We start from the raw sequence: 17,973 nt of genomic DNA on the forward strand, positions 1-17,973 counted from the left end.
AAGTTGAACTTGCTGTCCCAGGCAAGTGGAGCTGAGTGCCTTTGGGCTGAAACTTATTGGGAGTGAGGTGCCTCTGGATGCTTAATTCAGGGAGCTGGTTTTGCTGACCCAGGGGGATTAAGCTGAATGCTTCTGGATTGAGGCTTATAGTAAAGTGTTATGTCCCTTTGAGCATTTATTAGCAGACTTGACAGAACTTCATAATATGTCCTGATAAATCAACCCTGAGTTAATGCTCACTGCCAATACAACTTGTTGACTTCTTTAATAAACCCTGGAATCATGCAATTTGTAGGTGATTTCTGTGTAGCCATTACAATGGATAGTAAAACCCACAGTGGCAAAATAGAGAGCATTAAGATAGATCAAGAAAGATCTAGAGAGTTGCTGTATTTTCCTAGGAACATTCAAGTCTTGTGGAAATTTTGCCTGATTAGTTCGGATGCTGATTTACCTGGATTCACACACAGCATTTACAGTACTCTAGGAAAACCTACAACTGCAAATTACAGTTAATCAACTTTAATTCACTGGTATATTATTAAACTAGGAACTCCATTCAGCTACTTTGCCCTCAATCATTACCTCTAAAGGTACCAATAATGCATATGCTGCAATTACGCTTTTCAGAGCTGGTACATCCGCAAGTGAAAACAACAGCTCTTGGAAAAGTGAGCACTTCTCTTTTCACGCTGGCTCAGGCATAAGCCTCCCTACCCCCATCTGTGATGAAGTGCTTTACATGTACGACTTCGTTCGTTCAAACCACGGAGAAGACATGGGTCTTGCTTTAGTCCTGGTTCCCTGCTGCTAGCATCCTTTTCAAGAGAAGCTCATGGCAGTGTGAACAACTTTGACATTTACAAACAGAAGGCAGGCCTCTGTGGGTAAAGAAGAGGACAATGCACCTCTAGCTGACTTCCTTTCTCCATTACTTCCTTAATCACAGTTCCTGTGTTACTCCTGAGGCTTGAATCTCCCCAAAGGCAGAGGAAAGGAGGTTCAGTTTAACTCATCTCTGAATTCCCAGAAGTACATAGCACAAAACAGCGTCCGAATGCGCACTTCAGACTCAGAAGGGAACGAAGACGAACTGGATGAACTTTAAGCCCAAGCTACAGAATCTGCCTTTGCCCTCAAAAGTCCGAAGAAGTGTTTTATAAGGGATAACCTCCTGAGTAGTAAGGGGTGCATGGCCTATACTGGAGGACTGGCATGAATGCCAATTACGTCCCATAGAGAAGAGGATCCACTCTATAGGTGAATTATTATATAGAAAGTTCATAGGCGGAGACAGATGTTTATGTACCTTCAAGGGGAAAGACACGGGCCCTGTGAATAACTGCTGTAGCCTATATGCTCATATTTCAAATCTTCTCTAAAATGAGCAATGTCACTGGCTAGAAATGACTCTGGTTCGATAATATTACAGAATTGTCCTCTCGTATAATGGAAACATTAAAAGCACCGTCTATATCTTATCTAGAGTGGTTTACAGAACATTGCACAGGCACAGATACTCACCAAATAATTCCTCCCCAGAAGAATGAGAAAAATACATAAAAGGCTAAGGAACCCCAAATCACAAAGTGATTTATCCATGTCCAGAACCGAGTATCCAAGGCAAGCTGCAAAGAGACAAAACAAGAGCATTCATGATGGGTACACATTACATTATGTTATGTGACAATCGTCCCACACCATGCTGCCTACGGGGTGACAGAGTTTGCGTCATGGCTACAGAAAAGGGACTAAGCGTAGAAGAGGGCTGCGATGAGAAAGAAGGCCTCTGGATAGGACAGAGAGTTAAGCACTAGAGTAGCTGATGGTTGGTGGTTTAAATCCACCCAGAGGCCAGTAGGAACTGACTAGACTGCCACTGACAAAGGTGGAGAAACAGCCTGGTGGCCTCTGGATTCTAAGGCACAGTGCTGCAAGTGTGGGGCCATGTTTGGAAACTGATGGTGGGTAGCAATTGTACAATACTGCTTGATGTGATTGAACTAGGGAAGGATATGATATCTGGGTTAGCTCCTAATAAAATGGTTGGGGGGGGGGGACATGAATAAAAATAACCTACGTTTCAGGAAAAAAAGTTGGTTCACAATTGAGTGTCATCTGGTTCTCTAAAGATTAACAATGGTTCGGTGATTTCCATTGCCTGATTAAATTTTTGCGTGATTAAACATTTTTTTAAAAAGCATGGTTAGGCGGTGTGGGGCTGCAGATGCTTCTATGAGGGAGGGCAAGGAACAAGAGAAGGCCGATATCCCAGAGGTTGGCATTCTCAGGTGGAGAGATGATGGCAAGGAGCGTGCCTAGCCAGCAGAGGCAGGCACATGAGGAAGCACGGGATAGCTAGGAAGGGATGCAAACCTGTACAAAGGAGTCCTCATAGTTCAAACACAACAGAGAGCAGTACTGGCGCAGTAGACCATGGGCTGTCTATATAGTGTGCCTTCCCAATTGCAGACCCCTTATCTGGCCCGTTACATGGATCAAATGTTTGTGCCTTGAATGTTAATCCTGCCGAGACTAACTGGGTCCTGTTGTTGGCTTGCACGCTGGAGGCCCGGGCTATCTTACGTGCTTGAGAACAGAAGCACGGTCTGCTGTGCTTGCTTAAAACTCCTGGGTCACCCGGGCATTGCATCCGGTGCGATTCCATCCTGCCAGAGAAGCTGTCACTGCTTTGTTACTTGTGGCAACCCCAGGGTCCGCCGCTGTTACAGTTTCTCCCTTCCTAAACAGAATGCTGATAATATGGTTCATGCAGCTCAGCCTTGAATTCCCACTTGGCTGGGAAGGAAAATGCTACAGTAATATTCATGCAAAAAAAGAGATGTCCTTTGAGGTACATGAGAAGCTGCTGTAGTAAGGTCACTTCTAGCCCTGGGATCTTAAGCAAAGACGGGGCGTTGACACCTGCAGAGGGATTCCCTTCAAATCACTAGGATCCCCGGAAACATAATAAATAGCATGCAGCATGAATTATAATGGGACTGGTCTTGGTGTCACACACTCTTCTAAGTGCTTTACTTTTACTCACTAATTCCTCATGAAAATCTTAAGAGAGGTAGCTACTACTTCTTTCTCAATTTTTCTAAACAAAGACACAAAGAGGATCAGAGAAGGGAATTTTCTAAACAACAAGAATAATTGCACAAAGAGGATCAGAGAAGGGAATTAACTAGTTCCAGGACACACAGCTACTAAGTGGCTAAACTGACATGAGCTGGAAGATGCTCTTTTAAAAGTCTTACAATATCATTGAAAGAGACAATGAACAAAACAAACACATGCTAGCTTTATTCAGTATCAGAAATAAACCAGGAATAAAAATTAAGGGGTAGAAGGGAATAATCAGAGGTCATTTTCTACTACTGAATTCTGGGTTTGAGCATTGGGCAGGGTGGGATCCATGTAAAGGTACTCATTTCTTAGATCTCACATGAGGCATTTCTTACCGGAATGACCAAGATTTTAATTATGCTTTCAACCATAAAAGAGGCCCAACACTCAACTCAAAAAACAAACTCGATGCCATCCAGCTAATTCCCACTCATAACGACCCTGAACTACCCCTGTCGGTTTCCAAAGCTCTAACGCTTGAGAGGAGTACAAAGCCTCATCTCTCTCCCCCGGAGTGGCTGGTGATTTCTGAACTGTTGATCTTGCAGTTAGCAGCCCCATGGATAATCCACTGTACCACCAAGGCTCCCTCCTAAATCTCAAAAATAGCACTCAAGAAGACTTGGGAGTATTATTACCTGGCTGCATGCTAAAATACTGCCCTTCTTGTCTGTAGTTCGGTGTTGTTGAGTCTGTTCTGACTCGTCAAGATCCGATGTTACAAAGGATAGCTGTTTCATAAGATTTTCTTGACAGTGATCTTTATGGAAGTAGACGCCCCCAGTTCTTTCTTCTTGGGAGTCGCGGGTGAGCACAAACCACTAACATTTCGGTTAGCAGTCGAGAACCTATCCATTGTACCACCAAGATTCCTATTGCATATGTTCTCTGCTGTATACCTTGATGCATTTTATCATTCAGGTGAGTAAATTCCAGAGATAAGTACATTTCATAAAACGTCTTCCCTACCAAGCTGTTTTATATCCATCTCTTGCTCATGACACCTATTCAATTGTCTTAGAAACTAGAGTCCTTATAGACCTGACATTCCTAAATTGATCCCTATTTTTTTAAAGATTGAAGTAGTTTACATGGAAACACACTCATAGCTGTCTATATGCTAATTAGCACAATGCCTTCCAAATACCAGCAAGTCGAAATCTTCAACAACTGTATGGTGTGTGTGTGTGTGTGTGTGTGTGTGTGTGTGTGTGTGTGTGTGTGTGTAAAGTAAAGCAAAAGGATTTTAGTAAGGTCTCATTAACAGCTTGCCCTAAAAATAAAGAGTAGGAGATAAAAGGGGCAAATTTGAATACAAATAATATTACAAAATGGTATTAATACATTAGCATAAATAAATAAGTAAAAATCTAACCTTCAGAGTTACAGTGAAGACTAAGACTGTAAAGACCATGGTTCCAAAAGTCCAGTTTCCATAAACCTGAAAGACATTTAGCAATTACATGTACCACAAATACATAAACCTCCTTCACAAATCAAAATAAAAGGGCAGTTTTAATTCTGTCTGTAAGTGGCAAGTGGCTTTTGTATGACTTGCTTAGGGATATATATGGTCACTCAGGCCAGACCACACTGTTACTGGAGCTTACTGTGACTCTAAGTCATCACAGAGCATTTGTGGGTCGGTGGGCTTTATTCCCATCAAACAGGGGACTCACAGGAATGACAAAGGCAGGGGAATATGAGTCCACTAACAGCAAGTCAGTCTCTCATGTCTCACGGGCATTTCCTGTACTAAAGCACTAACGTTTTCAAATATAGACACATTTCAGAGAAATTGACTCTGTTACAAAACCCCAGTCAAATTTGGCAGGGAGTGAGGGTGGGGCAGGGACTGGATCAATTTGAGCTGTCAGCGTGTGCACATCAAAGCAAAGCAGAAACCATGTACAAATGCAAACGATGGCAATGAATGGCACATATGCTTACCAAACGCTGTCAAGATCGGAATGCGTAACATCAAAACAGAAAGTGAAATGTGAAAGTTTTTTTTTTTTTTTAGAAAAAAACAAAACAGAACTTAAGGTTAATAGAAGCAAAATTAAAAAAAATGGATTTGATCAAATCATACTTGGGGGTTAGGCTTAATTGCTGGTAGCAGTTGTTACATTTACTGGAATTTTCACAAACATGTAGAGAGATAGTGATGTTTACAGTAAAACTTTATTACTTTGGAGTTGCTGAACTCAAAATGGGTGGGATCAGGGCAGAGGTTGGGTTGAGACACCCCATACACCACCTGAAGGATGTGCTGGGCAACAGGGCTGCAAAGAGTTGCTGTCTACTTGGGAGCAAAGGTTTTCCAAGCAGTGGCCAGCTAGATGCAGTTGCTAAATTAAAAAATATATACAGTTAAAAAAAGGGACCCATCACAAGAACAGTCATAAAACTGACATGGCATCTCCTTACGAACGGGGCAGTGGTGCCCGGAAAGGGGCCGTGCCACAGCAGAGCAATTCTGCGTTTCCACCTGTGGTGAGGAACTGTCACGGAGAGCCATTAAACCGATTCCCATTTTCTCCTACTGTGAGCAGCTTGGACTGTAGTTCCCAATTTCAGACTGTCATTTAAATGCACTGTGGAAAGACATGCTGACTGCCTAGGATCCATGCACAGCCACCGTACTCAGTCAATTCTTTCTGAGCGTTAGCTTTGCCTCACGCTGCGATGAGGAAAAATGAACGCCCATAAAAGAATCCTCCTCGAAACAGCCAACGCGAGGACAGGTAAAGCAACATGCAAGCGATATGTTTGAGTGCCCACCATGTGGCGGGGGGAGGACACCTCACCTGCTGCCCCCCAGTGAGTGGAACTGCCCCATAAGGGTTCCAGGGCTGTACTCTTTACAGAAGCAGGGTGCCACATCTTTCTCCTGGGGAGCTGCTGGTGGGTTCAAAGTGCTAACCTTTCAGTTACCAAGGCAAGCACTTTAACCACTGGGCTTCCGGGGCTCCCTTCTCAGCAAAGAGCAAGGGCAGAAGCACCATGGGGCAGGGGTACACAAGTGGGGCTGCCTGCTGGGAAGGCACTGGTCTAAGTGGCATGGCTTTTCTGAAGGGCATTCTGCTCCCACATAGAAGGGAAGGGGGAGAAAATTTCTTCTCTTCAGCTATTAGGAGAACACTCCAAATACGTGGCAGCAACCACTTTCAACCCTGAGCAGGGAGGAATACAATGAATTCGGACTGAGTGGGGCCAGACGAGGGTGTCAGAAGAGCTTCGCTGAATTTGAAGCAAAATGCTTCATGTCAAAATGACAGTCAGGGTCAGCTTCCTACAGGTTGGTCCATACGTACTCTAGTGAGCCACCCGCCCTGGGGAAGTTTCTTCTTACTTCCCCATGCCTCTCGTGCTAAAGAAGTAGGGAAAATGCAACGCCGCATCGTTTGCCAAGTGACAACCGCTACTGTTTATGTATGTGTGGCCAAGTTCGTGCCTACAGAGGGCAAACGTCCTGCTCAGGCTAGTGAACATGTAAGATGTAGTGATGAGCTCTCTTTACCTTTCCATCGTCTTCAAGGGATGAAGTCTGAAAAAGAAAATAAGTCCCAAAGAAGAACACAGTCCCTTCAAAGGCAGCCAGAAGTGTCCAATATAAGAAGGGGCCCAACTGTAGCATGGCATTGCCAGTAATTTTCCTATTGAGAGGTGGGAAATAAAAAAAAACACACCGATGAATGACTCTCCACCGGCAACACCAAAGATGAAATGTTAAAATCAAGTGTGTGCAGAGAGTTGTGTCACAGATTCATCTCCATGGAAACACCCAGACTCAGGCACTGGAGCTGGGGAATGGGCAAAGAGCTGCTAAGTTATAATTTGGGCCACTGATCCCAAAACCAGAGTTGCTACCAACTGCTTCCATGGGCTTTGGCCTGGACCTGACCTTGGAGTTTGGTCAGCATTCTCTGTTTTCAGCGACGTTACACCCATAGGAGACAAGTGGGATTGTCACTCCCACTAACAAATACAAGAGCCTCCCAGTTTAAGCTTTCAAAAGCAGAGTAACCAATTGCAATGTATCAATCTGATTTGGATCCTGAATCAAGCAAACAAACTGTAGAAGGGAAAAAAACCCATTTGGGAACATGTAAGCCTTGATTAGTTGCTTGATGATATAAAAGATTTAGTTTGGGAACACGTAAGCTTTGATTAGTTGCTTGATGATATAAAAGATTTAGTTTGTCGGTAGAGAGAGAACTGTCATATTTTGAAGTCCTCACCTTGAGCTTGGTAAGTATTTTACAAATTTTTTGAGAATTGTCTCAACCTAAGCAGAGGAGGGTATGCACGTCCTCAGACCAGTCCTGCCCTCCTCATGGAGGAGGCGGAGCAGTGAGCACAGGGAAGTCAGAAGTCCTCAGGCTCGTGTGACATATCCATAGCTTTTGATTCCGGTCCTAGCCACTGTTTGTGGAACCGCCTTTTGGAACCAACCTTCTAGTTCTCCAAATGCCTCACACACATTCATTACCCCACCTTGGGGCAGGGCTCAGCAGCGATTAGTTTCCAAACATCTGATGTCTTCAATGATAGGGGACCACCATTGTGCGTTGCTGATAAAATAAACACGCTGTCTTTGTTGTAAACGCTATAAAACCAGCTTTCCCAAATCAGACCCTGAGCTTCCCAGAGGATCAGCCTGGGCTCTCCCTTTTGCATGCTGTAACACTGGAATTCGTCCACCGCAGCCTCTTGTTTCTTCCAAGTGATGATTTGCACCCTTGCCTCTCAAGTGTACTTGTTATCCAGGATTTAGCAGTGCCAATCACCCACTGTAGACGAACACCTTCATCCTTGGCTGTGTCTTTTGATGTATTCATAAACAAATTAAATCATACATCTGCAACTGGGGCTAATGCTCAGTTCCTCTATCCATAAAGAAAAGCACCCATGTTCAATCAACACATGATCACAATGTATTTTTCCCTTGTCTTGAAAAATTAAGTCTTTTCTTCAGCAACAGTGCTTTTTCAATGGGGCAACAAAGAACTCCGCTTCTGGGCAGTTCACAAAAGGAGGATGACATCCCTTACTGACTCTCCTCCTTATAGCTTGCTGTTGTTGTTAGGTGCCATCGAGTTGGTTCTGACCCGAAGCGAACCCATGAACAACACTCACAGTCCTCACAATGGGCTATGCCTGAGCCCATGGTGGGAGCTATGGTATCAATCTGTCTCATTGAGGGCCTCTTTCTCACAGCCCCATCTCTTTACCAAGCATGATGTCCTTCTCTAGGGACTGGTCTTTCCTGACAACATGTCCAGCTACGTGACATGAAGTCTTTCCCTTCTTGCCTTTAAGGAACACTCTGGCCTTGCTTCTTCCAAGACAGACTGATTTGTCCTTTTGGTAGTGAGAGGTACTTTTCAATTCTTCTTCCATCTTCCTTATTCAATGTCCAATTTTCCCATGTGTACAAGGTGACAGAAAATACCATGGCTTGAGTCAGGCCCACCTTAGTCCTCAGAATGGCATCTTTGCTTTTCAACACTCTAAAGAGGTCTTGGACAGCAGATTCGCCCCATGCAGTGCCCTTATAGGTAGGAGTCCACATTGTAAACGAGTAAAGAACTTTGGCCTTTTACAGTTACAATGCTGTAGCAATCCTTCAAGACCACCTGGATAGTATGCCAATGTAGTTTCAAGCCTTAGGAATGAATGATTCTAAACATTTCACGGGCATTTGGGAACAGCACCCACAGCTATGTTGTTTTACTGATGGATGCTTTGGTTTATGAAAGCTAAAAAATTAGAGACTGGAGTTTTGTGTCTCTACCACCTACAACTGAAAAGAACCCCCCAACTTTGTACGTGGAAGGGGGGTGTGACGCTATTGTCTACTTACATATACAATCGGGGATCTGAGGTCAAAGTATCGATGTTGATGTGCTGTTCCAGCAGACTGTAGGCCAGGATGGGTAAAGAAGTGAAGCAGATATTGTACATGGTAAGGTAAGCAGCATCATAGAGTGGCTGAGATGACAAACAACAGAAGAAAGGGAAAAAATGTAGGTAACAATCTTCTGTGAGAGGACATTTTTGCGTAGGGAAAATTTGAGCTAAAATGAGAACATTCCATTCATACTTTTTGTGACCGCCAATGAAACTCTGTGAATGAAGTCATGCTACCTGGTAATGATGTTAAAGAAATGAATACAGTGTGATGAATCCCATGAACACACCCTCCTTTCTATTCAAATTGTATTCCCCATTCACTGACAAATTTCCAAGTCCGGACTAGCAGCCTGACCTATCCTGAACTTATCCTGAACCCTTACATCCAAAAGCCAATTGACATCGACTTACCCGAGTTACAAAACAAATGTCAAACATGTCAAAACCAGAACTGTAGACCTGCTCCCACCCACACTGGCTGCTCTTAAGTCTTCCTTCTCCATCTTGGGAATTAGCAATGGAATCTACTGGACCACTTAGGATCCACATCTGAAATCATCCTTGATTCTTCTCTCTTTCACACCGTGCATCTAATGGCTCTCCAACATCTCATCAGCACTGGCTCCTTCCTCAGCATCCTCCAGGACAGGAGCAGGGCTCCGTGCTTCCCCCCCTCATCCATTTCTGTGGCAGTTACATGATCTCCAGTGTCTCTGGATGTGTTTCGCTAGTTGACCCAGCCTACCACAATTTCCAACACAGCTGCCGAGCTGTCCTGTTAAAATAGAAGTCATACTGTGTCACTATTCAAACTGTCCAAAGGCATTCTCATTACTCTCAAAGTTAAAAAAAAAAGTTCCCACAGTGGGGTGGCTATCAGGTCCACTCCGCCTGGTTTCTCAGAGCCCATCTTACCTCAACTCTAACCACTCTCCTCACTCATTGCACACCAGTCACATGGGAGTGCTCACTGGAAAGGAACCAACCCAGGTCTACTCTCCTGTCATCAGTCACTTGCGCCAATGCATCCTTCTTTTAGTTCATGGTTTACTCCCTAACTTTCTCCAAATCTCTACGCGTACGCCCCATTCTCAGCAAAGTCAACCTTGAATCTCAGCTGGCTTTATATAGACAAATCCTATCTTTCCTTAGACCAACATGTGCTCGGTAAGCAGGCACAAGGACCCTTTTAGAAGGTTAACAAATGCAACAGATTCCTGGGGAAATAAAATAAATTTCAATGCAATCAAGCCAACTTCTCTTTTAGCACTCTGCTATAAATAAATCAAGTTAAGAAATTTTGACCTTTTGATACTTTCATTCATCCAAGAAAGTGAGGAATTGGCAATATATTCATCAATAGCATTTTTCAACTTCAAAATTCTGATTCACCAGATTTTTAAGAAGTCTCTGTAGCTAGTAGCATTAAATTTGAATATAAGAAGGTTAGTAGCATTGCATTTAGCTGGTGGATGATTAATTCATCCCATAATCAGCTTAACTGGCAACTTGGGGCTGATAACATGACAGTAATGTCAAGAGCCTGCATAGCAAATAGTAAGGGAAATTGCAACCACTTCTCATTGAGAAGAACAAATTCTCTTAAAAGTGCTGCTAAGAGATTGGGAGGGGGAACCTCCTACCCTGAGAAATCATGAGATAAAACTAGATTTTGAATTTTAGAGACTCAGTCTCTAATACCTGCGGTGATATTATAATTCAGCTTTGCAAAATCACCCAGAGCTTTATGGCCAATACCAACTAACTAAATAAATAAACGAACGAGCTCCTGTTTCTTCTTAAGAGACTTTTATTTGATTGCTGCACACTAAAAACCACCTGATAAAAAGTACAAGCTGAGTATTCATAAGGCAATAAAAGCTGGTGAATGTGACCACACAGTATGGGAATGTCTTTAGGGAAAATGGTTATTGTTGCGGTTAGGTGCCATCAACTTGGTTCTGACGTAATGTACCTGTTCATGCTACCACTGAGGCTATCAGGTCAACCTAGAGTATATTTACATATAATAAGTGTGAAAATAACAGATGACCAATAATTTAGAGTTGTATCACGTAGTCCAAAGTTCTATCTAGGAATCACAACTGTGCAGTCAGCTGGAAGATAAACTACTTTTCTATGAAAGGAAGTTCAGAACTTAGAAGGGATTTTGTTTAGTCAAATGTTAAACTATGACGTTTTAAGATTATGAACCCATTCTATACATGCATAAAAAAGGAGAAAACATAAAAATACTCCTTTTATGGTCATCCCAGTAAGACGAATTGGACCACATAACTTTCAAAAAGGAAGTTACATTAGAACATTTCTAAAGCAAGGATCAGGATTTCCCATTGTCAAAAGGCAGGCATACCGCTGTACAATGTAAGAAAAAGGATCTACATTCTAATAAGTAGGATATGCACAGCAAATGCAGACATTATAACAAATGCCTCATGAAGAAACAAACCTGTTGTGAGAATCCACAGAAGAACTGGTACAAAAACTGTGGCAAAATGAAACAAAGGTTCTGGAAAAAAAAAAAAGGACAAAGGGTTAACAATTTTACCCGATGGACGGTTTAAACCAAAGTGGGAAACTGTATTCTAAGTAGTCTACCAAAACCCCAAACCCACTGCCAGTGAGTTGATTTGGACTCACGGTGACCCATAGAAGGTTTCCAAGCTTCCTGACAGGGAGCTCAAACGTAAAAATTGTGAGGAGGGCACAGAACAAGGCAGTGTTTGGCTCTGCTGTTCACAGGGTTTTTGCAGAGTTGGAACCTAAGAACAAACTCTGTCCTGGATTACAGGCCATAGTCCAAAAGGTTTAATTGCCAGGGGGCACAGAGAAAATTTTTTCCTGAAAATAGGGCATTGACCAAATATCTTTGGGAAACTATGCTATATATGATTAATTCATATTATGACCAATATTTGCCCTAATAAAGGCTTTCTGTGACATTCTTCCTTTTTTGTTCTAGGGAAGATGAGGGAATGTTGTAGTGGGTGAAGGTCAGCTGTCTTCCCCTGTAGAAAGTTCCATTAAGAATAGTGTCTTTCAAATGTGTGCATCAGCAAATGCGGTGAAGAAAGCTGATGGTGCCAGGCTACCAAAAGATGTAGCGTCTGGGGTCTTAAAGGCTTGCAGGTAAACAAACGGCCACCTTGCTGAGAAGCAACAAAGCCCACATGGAAGAAGCACACCAGCCTGTGTGATCACGAGGTGTTGAAGGGATCATGCATCAGACATCTAAGAACAAAAAATCATATTACTGTGAATGAGGGAGAGTACGGAGTGGGGACCCAAAACCCATCTGTAGGCAAGTGGACATCCCCTTACAGAAGGGTCTCAGGGAGGAGATAAGCCAGTCAGGGTGCAGTGTAGCAATGATGAAACATTCAACTATCCTCTAGTTCTTAAATGCTTCCCCCACCCCCACTATCATGATCCCAATTCTACCTTACAAGTTTAGGCTAGACCAGAGGATGTATACTGGTACAAATAGGAACTGGAAATGCAGGGAATCCAGGACAGATTAACCATTCAGGGCCAGTGGTGAAAGTGGCAATACTGAGAGGGTGGAGGGAAGTTGGGGTAGAAAGGCAGAACCAATTAAAAGGATCTACATACAACTCCCTCCCTGGGGTACAGACAACAGAAAAGTGGGTGAAGGGAGACTGAAAGGAGACGTCACATAGTATAAGGCAGGACAAAATAATAATAAATTTATAAATTATCAAGGCTTCATGAGGGAGGAGCAGTGGGGAGGGAGGAGAAAAAATGAGGAGATGATACCAAGGGCTCAAGTAGAAAGCAAATGTTTTGAGAATGATGATGACAACACATGTACAACTGTGCTTGTGCTTGACACAATGGATGTATGTATGGATTGTGATAAGAGTTACATGAGCTCCCAATAAAATGATTTTAAAAAAGGAATAGTGTCTTTGTCTTGCTCTTTGATGACTCCTAGGAGTCTAAACTAGTGCTTGACACATGATAAGACCCTCTAAACATACCTGTTGATGAATAAAGAAGTTCATACTATTTGAACTGTCTTAAAGCTGAATAGGATATGCGGATAGAAGGATCAAGCAAAGCAGTATATATTTTGAACTCACAGTAAAGTCAGGAATGGTTTAAGTTAGAAACCTATTATTGGTCAGTGTAATACATGAAAAAATATGAATAAATTAAAAATTATCAAGGGTTTGTGAGAGGGAGGGTGGAGAAAAATGAGGAGCTGATATCAAGGGCTCAAGTAGAAAGAAAATATTTTGAAAATGATGATGGCAACATATACAAATGTGCAGACACATGGATAGATGGATGGATTGCGATAAGAGTTGTACAAGCCCCTAATAAAATGATTAAAAAAGAAAGAAACCTGTCAGAGAAGGTAAATTCAAATGTTTCCCATGAAAAGGCAGAAAACTTTCAAAACCCAGAAAAACCAGACAGTTCTGTTGAGTTCTGGTTTCAGTGTTTGAGGTAAGTTAGGGCCAGACAATTGAGCGCCTTAAAAGTCAGACCAATTCCGAGACATCAGCCTGACTGAATTATGCAAGGAGCATGGCATCGAGAGAGAGGAAAAACTTCCACCGATGTACCATCTTTTCACACCCACAAGGATGACTATTCCTAGAAAAATAGAGAATAACCAGTCCTGATGAGAATGGGGAGAAAACAGGCATCCATCCATGGCTCAGGTAAATGGAAAATGCCCCGTTGCTGTGGAAAGCCATTGAGTAGTTCCTGAGAAATCTAAAAAGATTTCTATGACCCTGCAGTTCTATTCTGAGACCCATCCTCAGGATTCAAAGCAGGGATTCCAACAAGCACTTTCCCGGCATCAAGGGTCATTGCAACGTTATTCCTAAGAGCTTCAAGGTGGAGACAACCCTGTTTATCAACAGAGAAGGGGACAAAACACATGGAGTACACACAAATGAAGGGACATCAAAAAGTTCATGGGTGGAGTAACTGTTTGAAGGGGTACTAAATTTCTGTTTGGGGGTGATGAAAATATTATGAAAGCAAATAGCAGTGATGGTGAATATGAATATTGGTTACACACTTGAAAATGGTTAAAGCAGCACCTTTTAAGTTCCATTTATTTTACCATAATAAAATTGAACAACCCTCGCCACCATTTGAGGAGCCCTGGCATTCTAGTGATTATATGTTGTGCTGTTAACCAAAAGGTCAGTAGTTCAAAACCAGCAGCTGCTACATGGAGGAAAGAGGGCTTTCTACTCCTGCAAACAGTTAGTCTTGGGCACTCACAGGGGGCAGTTATACCTTGTCTTATACGGTCACCATGACTTGGCATGAACTCGATGGCAGTGAGCTTTAAGGTCTGGAACTGTACTTCCCCTTAGTGGGCAAACACAATAATGGACAGATCTGTAAGTGGAACAGCCCCCCTAGGGAGGTGTACTCATCTTAGAACAATCGACTATGAGATAAAAGGGTGGCATTTACCCAAGAACAGAGTTCAGAAGAGTCAGGGAAGGAGGGATGCAAAGAGGAACCACAGGCAGGAAGTGGGAGAAGTGATGCTGTTTATGGGGATTCCAACCAATGGCATGAAAACAAATGCACATAAACTGTTGCATGAAAAACTGATTTGCTCTATAAAATTTCACAAAATTCTCAATAATAACCAAATATATAAAGTGAGACATATATTTAAAAAAGAAAGGGCAAGGAAGACTTGGTTCGCTCTGCTGGAGGGTTGAAAATATGAGAAAACATCTTGGGATCAAAGACAGTCCAAACAAGGAAAACTACTAAGTCAATGAGATGGTTTTGAGCATACAGACCCTACTAGAGGCAGAGATATCATTTAACACACGTAATCAATCCTGTAAGTCAGTGGTTCTCAACCTTCCTAATGCCGCGACCCTTTAAGACAGTTTCCTCATGTGGTGGTGACCCCCAACCATCACATTATTTTCGTTGGTACTTCATAACTGTAATTTTGCTGTTGTTATAAATTGTCATGTAGCTATCTGATATGCAGGATGTATTTCATTGTTACAAATGGAACATAATTAATGCATAGTGATTCATCACAAAAACAATGTCATTATATACCGTGAAATATTTATTTCTAATTACAAATAAAAGAAATTTTGTCTTGAAGCATGGTGTAGCATGGGTGACAGTTTTCACGCAGGGTGCTCGTATATGGGTGTATCTGCATGTGGGCGCACCCGCCTGGAGAGGGTAGAGGAGTGGTGTCTCGGTTCCGAAGACTATCGGAAATAGGTATTTTCGGCAACCCTGTGAAAGGGTCATTCGACCCTCAAAGGAGTCGCAACCCACAGGTTGAGAACAGTTTGCCCTAAATTGAGAACAGAGGCACATCCAATTACCCACCCCTGGTCAACAGTAAACATTTAAAAAATGTTTGTTCTGTCTTCCTTAACAGAACGCCCCCTCCATCTGGTGGTAGCTGCTTGAATTGCAGGTCAAAACCTAAAGAGGCAAAGAAAGCCAGCCTCTTCAAGCAGGGTAAGATGGCAAGGCAGATCTGGTTGGCGGATCTTCGCGGGCTTTTCCACTCAGGGATAAGAATGAGAAAATGACCAAGGGCTGAAAGACCCTAGCAATGGTGCAGAAGAGTCCTGGACTCCACAAGTGAATCCCCCCGTGCTGGGGTGTCAGCTCTGCTAGCCCTGTCACGTCCTGGCTGGGACGATAAAGGCAGGTCACATCAACTTTCTGAGCTCCATTTTCCTCAGCTTTTTAATGGAGATGGTAATATTTACCAACACATACTGGCTGGTAGGGTCTTAACACATATTGGAATTTAGGTTCAGTTATATTCTTGAGCAAAAAAGAAAATTGATAAACTTTGTAAGAGTTGCTATCAGGCAATTAACAAACAAAAGCATGTACTGAGTAATTCCTCCTGTGAAATTTGGGTATGAAACTCAAAAAGCATAAATAACATACATCATTTAAAAATGTCACATACACCTGGACCTTAATCCACAAAGAAATTTGATCAATTCTATTCCTAGGTAGGAGCAGCCCTGGTGAAGTAGTGGTTACATATTGGGCTGTGAGCCACGTGGTCAACAGTTCAAAACCAGGAGCAGCTCCGTGAGAGAAAGACTGGGCTTTCTACTCCTGTCAATAGTTACTGTCTCAAAGACCCACAGGGGGTCACTATAAGTTAGCACTGACTTAATGGTAGTGAGAGATAGATTCCTAGGTAGAAAACAATTCGTACCCAGGCATACATTCTACTGTTTGGTGATAAAACAGATATTACTAGGGTAGCAATCTGTGTTCAATAATGGAGGCTTTGGATAGTGTACAGCTATGGCTATAGTTAAACAGTTTACTGGGTGGGAAGAGAGTCATAAAATGTGAGGGTTAGTCAAAAAGTACTGTTACTAGGATTCCATTCCATACATGCACAAGCTTATTCCAAAGCATGTTTAAACATGTCTCTCTAATCAGTGAATTAATAGACAAGATCTCTAATACATTTATTTTAGTTTTAGTTTCTTAAGATTGCCTAAAAAAAAAAAACCCAACAAAACACTAAAAAGTCATCCAATTATTCAAGGCAGAGGTCAACTCACAAGGTTATGGTAACTGTTTGAGATTCCAATGGGATCATCTTGATAGGTTTTCTTGAAGGAAACAGGATGAACATGAAGGGCTTATTAGGAAGACATTATAAGAAAAATGGAAATCGCATGGGTGGAACAAAAGGCCGGGAAAGTTGTGGCAAGGACTTTCCTATCATGACCATGTCCCCGCTCCTTCTTTGAAGGAAGCAGGGCTGTGCTATGAGAATGTTGTCAGGAAACCACCCCAACTACCCTGCAGCCCTGACCTTGCTCCTTCAGACGTCTATTTGTCCCCCAAATTCAAAGGACATTTAAAAGCAATATGATTTGAATCCCTCAAGGATGGCAAAACTTCTGCGTTATTGTGGTGTAAATCCAAAAGTATGGAAGTTTGGAGGGGCAAAAGTTAGAAAGATGGAAATACCGCCTTTAGAACTGCAGAGACCTAAATGGAAAAACAATAGCTAAATAATGAAAACAATAGCTACATATTTTGTTATTTTTGCTTAATAAAGGACCCTTTGATTTTATAACAATTCTTGTTTTAAAATACTCTTGTATTAGTGAAAAAGGCAAAGGACAAAACTGCTAATATGTACAACGATGTTTCTTTCAGGGGTGATAGAAATGTCCTGAAATTTTATAGTGATGACAGTTATAGTTGTTAACCATGCTGATTATACTAAAAGGCATGGAATGATATATTCTGTATATATTTGTGTATAAACAGAGTTTTCCAGCACATTTTTAATTCAGTTTTTATTGTAAAATTATATGCCTCAGCCGATATTTGGGTCAGTTTATACGCAAATATACATGGTACTTTAAAAAGGTACATTTTATGCTATGTAAATTAAATCCCAATAAAAAAGAACATACATGATATGTAAAAATAATAGGCACACATTTTGTATGTAAAAAAAATCGTAAGGCCAAATTAAATGTTACCACTGACTCTCTCTGATCCTATGCCTATAGAAAATATTATGTCCATTCAAAAATTTTATTTTACAACGGGAATTACATACACATACATATCTCTCTCTCTGTGTGTTTATGATTTGAGAAAAGCCAATTTGAGATAATTCTCATATTTGTAGAACATGAACTCATGAGATGACATACTCTAAAAACTTCATCTTGAAAGATGGGGAGATACATAAGTGAGTGTACTTTTTGATACAGTTCTCTAATTTTTACAACACTGTTACAGTTTCACAAGCTGGAAAAAAAAGGTTAAATAATTTAGGATTGGCTAAGGGGGAAACTAACATGGATATCAACAAAACCAGATTAACCTAACTATATTATAATTAAACAGCATAAT

General features: G+C 41.8%; 1 protein-coding gene across 2 annotated transcripts in view; it reads right to left on the minus strand.

The window, feature by feature from the left end:
* Positions 1-17,973, minus strand: part of ATP11C (ATPase phospholipid transporting 11C (ATP11C blood group)) — a 202,989-nt gene that overhangs the window by 13,492 nt on the left and 171,524 nt on the right. For both annotated transcript variants that reach the window (XM_075538544.1, XM_075538543.1), the window contains exons 23-27: positions 11,522-11,581; positions 9,002-9,129; positions 6,656-6,791; positions 4,508-4,573; positions 1,525-1,628 (exon numbers count right to left, since the gene is read on the minus strand). In XM_075538544.1, coding sequence (XP_075394659.1) covers positions 1,525-1,628; positions 4,508-4,573; positions 6,656-6,791; positions 9,002-9,129; positions 11,522-11,581 — 494 coding nt within the window. The remainder of the gene's footprint in view (positions 1-1,524; positions 1,629-4,507; positions 4,574-6,655; positions 6,792-9,001; positions 9,130-11,521; positions 11,582-17,973) is intronic.

The sequence above is a fragment of the Tenrec ecaudatus genome, chromosome X (genome assembly GCF_050624435.1).
Source record: "Tenrec ecaudatus isolate mTenEca1 chromosome X, mTenEca1.hap1, whole genome shotgun sequence".
NCBI lineage: Eukaryota > Metazoa > Chordata > Mammalia > Afrosoricida > Tenrecidae > Tenrec > Tenrec ecaudatus.